Below are 2500 nucleotides of genomic sequence, written 5' to 3' on the forward strand. Positions count from 1 at the left end.
CCATTAGTAAGGAGGTTTGTTCCGAGAAAAATGTTGCTGCATCCGTGGGTGAAAAAACTGGGCCTAAATCTGATGGTTTTCTCTATTAAGTCTATTGATTGTGGCACAGGGATTAACAAGCTGCATCAGTGTATCATGTAGTTAATTTATGTTGATGTCATGTTCATTTCAGGATCCCAGCACCTCGTTTTCTGCATCACAGGCAGGCCATGAAAGCAGGGCAAGCCAAGGACCAAGTAGAAAACTTAAGATTACTCTACTTAGCATAGAATGGGAATCTACAAAAGGAGGCGTGTCAACCATCAACAGAGAGCTTGCCATTCAGTTGGCAAAACAACCGAATCTGGAAGTCAGTATGTACCTTCCGCAGTGCAGTGAAGAAGACGTGAGAATGGCTAAGGAAAAGTATCATGTTAATCTTATACAGGCAAGACAATTGATAGGATATAAACCCATTGATTGGCTGTCATCTCCGCCAGCAAACCATGAGATTGATTTTGTGGTTGGACATGGGCTTTTTCTTGGACGACAAGTGCAACATATCCAGAAAGAACTAAAATGTAAGTGGGTTCAGGTTGTGCATCCAACCCTTGAAGACCTGTTTGAAGAAGGAAAGTTTGAAGAGTATGCAAATGCAACTTCAAGAGTGGCAATGGAGAAGCACAAAGCAGTGATACAATTGTGTGAATTGGCAGACCTAGTTATAGCCATTGGTCCCAAGTTGGCTGAAGACTGCTCACGCAGTCTCTGTTACCGCCAGAACAACCCTCGTCCATTTGTACTGACACCCAGCATTTTTTCTAAATTTTCTTTGGAAAAGCAAGCAACTGAAGAAAGAAGGAAATTTCGTGTTTTGGTCTTTGGGTATGGTGATACTAAAGATTTTAAATTAAATTTAAACGGTTATGACATTGCAACCGAAGTCTTTTCGCAGTACTTGAAAGAAGAAGCGTACCAACTCGTCTTCCTTGGTGCACCACATGGAAAAGAGGAGGAAGTATTACAGGAGTTGTGTGACCGTGGCATGAAACGAAGAGAGCTGAAAGTCCTCTCTATTAAGGAAAGTAGAGAAGATCTAGTCAGATTGTTTTGTGGGGCAGATCTGGGCATAATGCCATCCAGTAAAGATGGTTTTGGTTTACTTGCACTTGAAGCATTATCTACAGGTCTTCCTATCCTTGTTAGTCAAGTTTCTGGTCTTGGACATGTTCTGCAGGAAGTGCGGCGTGGTTCAGATTTTGTAGTTGATTCTGAAAATCCTGAAAAATGGGCCGAGGCAATAAGAAATGTCCATAGAAAGAGTAGGAAAGATCGACTCAAAGACGCAAGGGCCCTTTCCAGACGATACACCAAGAAGTACAGTTGGGACAAACAGTCTTCTGATCTTGCGAAAAAGATGTTTGATATCTTTGGTAAGTGAAATTAATGACATGTTACTTGGTAGATCTCTGGAATAGTTGTAAATGAACATGACTTGTATGGTTCTCAAGGCAAATTAGACACTTTTTTTGTTCAAGAAAATGAAGACTTGTTAGAACTTAATAGGCATCAGCTGCTTCATCTAAAGAATAAGGGTGGATGCCAATTGTATAGTACAATGTAAGCAGTAACAACAAACAAGTCACGTAACTGCTATAATTATGATAAATTGGAATGCTCAAATTATCCCTTGTAGGAAAATTACAGGTGCTTGACCATAGTGTATGGGATCCTGTATTTTACGAGATCGTAATGAGTTACTGGCATGAAAGTGGTCTGTTAAATTCAGCCCTTGTTGCAGCATTTCAAAATTCTTCATTTGCATTGATGTTGAGCAGTGGCATGTGTTAAGGGTGAGATGAAATTCCAAGAAGGGCAAGCTGTAATTTCATCTTACTAGACCAAGTCTCTGAGGAGCTAGTCCCGATGTATTTTATATTTATGAGGATAATAATGATAAATATTGCATCAATTTAATGTGCAACTGTAGTTTGTATAGGTAATCATATGATTTCGAGTGCAATTTGGAATAAAGCACAAATAAATTTTTTCAAAAACCAACAAAATTGCAGGAGCCTGTAGTGCAAGTCCAGTTTGTAGTCTTTACAAGTGCTTATTTATTTCATGTGAACAGATATGCTGATAGCAAACAATAGCTGATGATGTTCACTATACATGTATCATTAATGAAGACATCAAAAAGAATAGGGCCGAGCACATTCCTTTGAAGCATGTGTTAACTCACAGAAATCCATTTAGACTTGGCACCGTTGATCAAAACAGGCTGACAGGTTGATATAACACTACATGTAGCTACTATCCACCGGATAAACACTAGGAAAACTAATTGAGTTATCCAGTGGATAGTGCTTTCCACCCTTTGAACAACTGATGACTGGTGCTTGTGTGAACAATTTGGCTCCATTGGTGATTTTGCAATTTAGTCAGAGCAGCTCTTACAAAGAATTAATTCTAATTGTACACAAATCTGAGTGTATAAGCGGGTGTTTTCACAGTACAT

The 2500-nt window shown here is 39.2% G+C and overlaps 1 protein-coding gene across 1 annotated transcript in view; it reads left to right on the forward strand.

Annotated features, from left to right (window-relative positions):
* LOC137986716 (uncharacterized) overlaps positions 1–2500 on the forward strand; it is a 28144-nt gene that overhangs the window by 1925 nt on the left and 23719 nt on the right. The window contains exon 2 of the mRNA XM_068833663.1: positions 173–1412. Within this exon, the coding sequence (XP_068689764.1) occupies positions 173–1412 (1240 nt within the window). The remainder of the gene's footprint in view (positions 1–172; positions 1413–2500) is intronic.

The sequence above is a fragment of the Montipora foliosa genome, unplaced genomic scaffold, assembly GCF_036669935.1.
Source record: "Montipora foliosa isolate CH-2021 unplaced genomic scaffold, ASM3666993v2 scaffold_286, whole genome shotgun sequence".
Lineage (NCBI taxonomy): Eukaryota > Metazoa > Cnidaria > Anthozoa > Scleractinia > Acroporidae > Montipora > Montipora foliosa.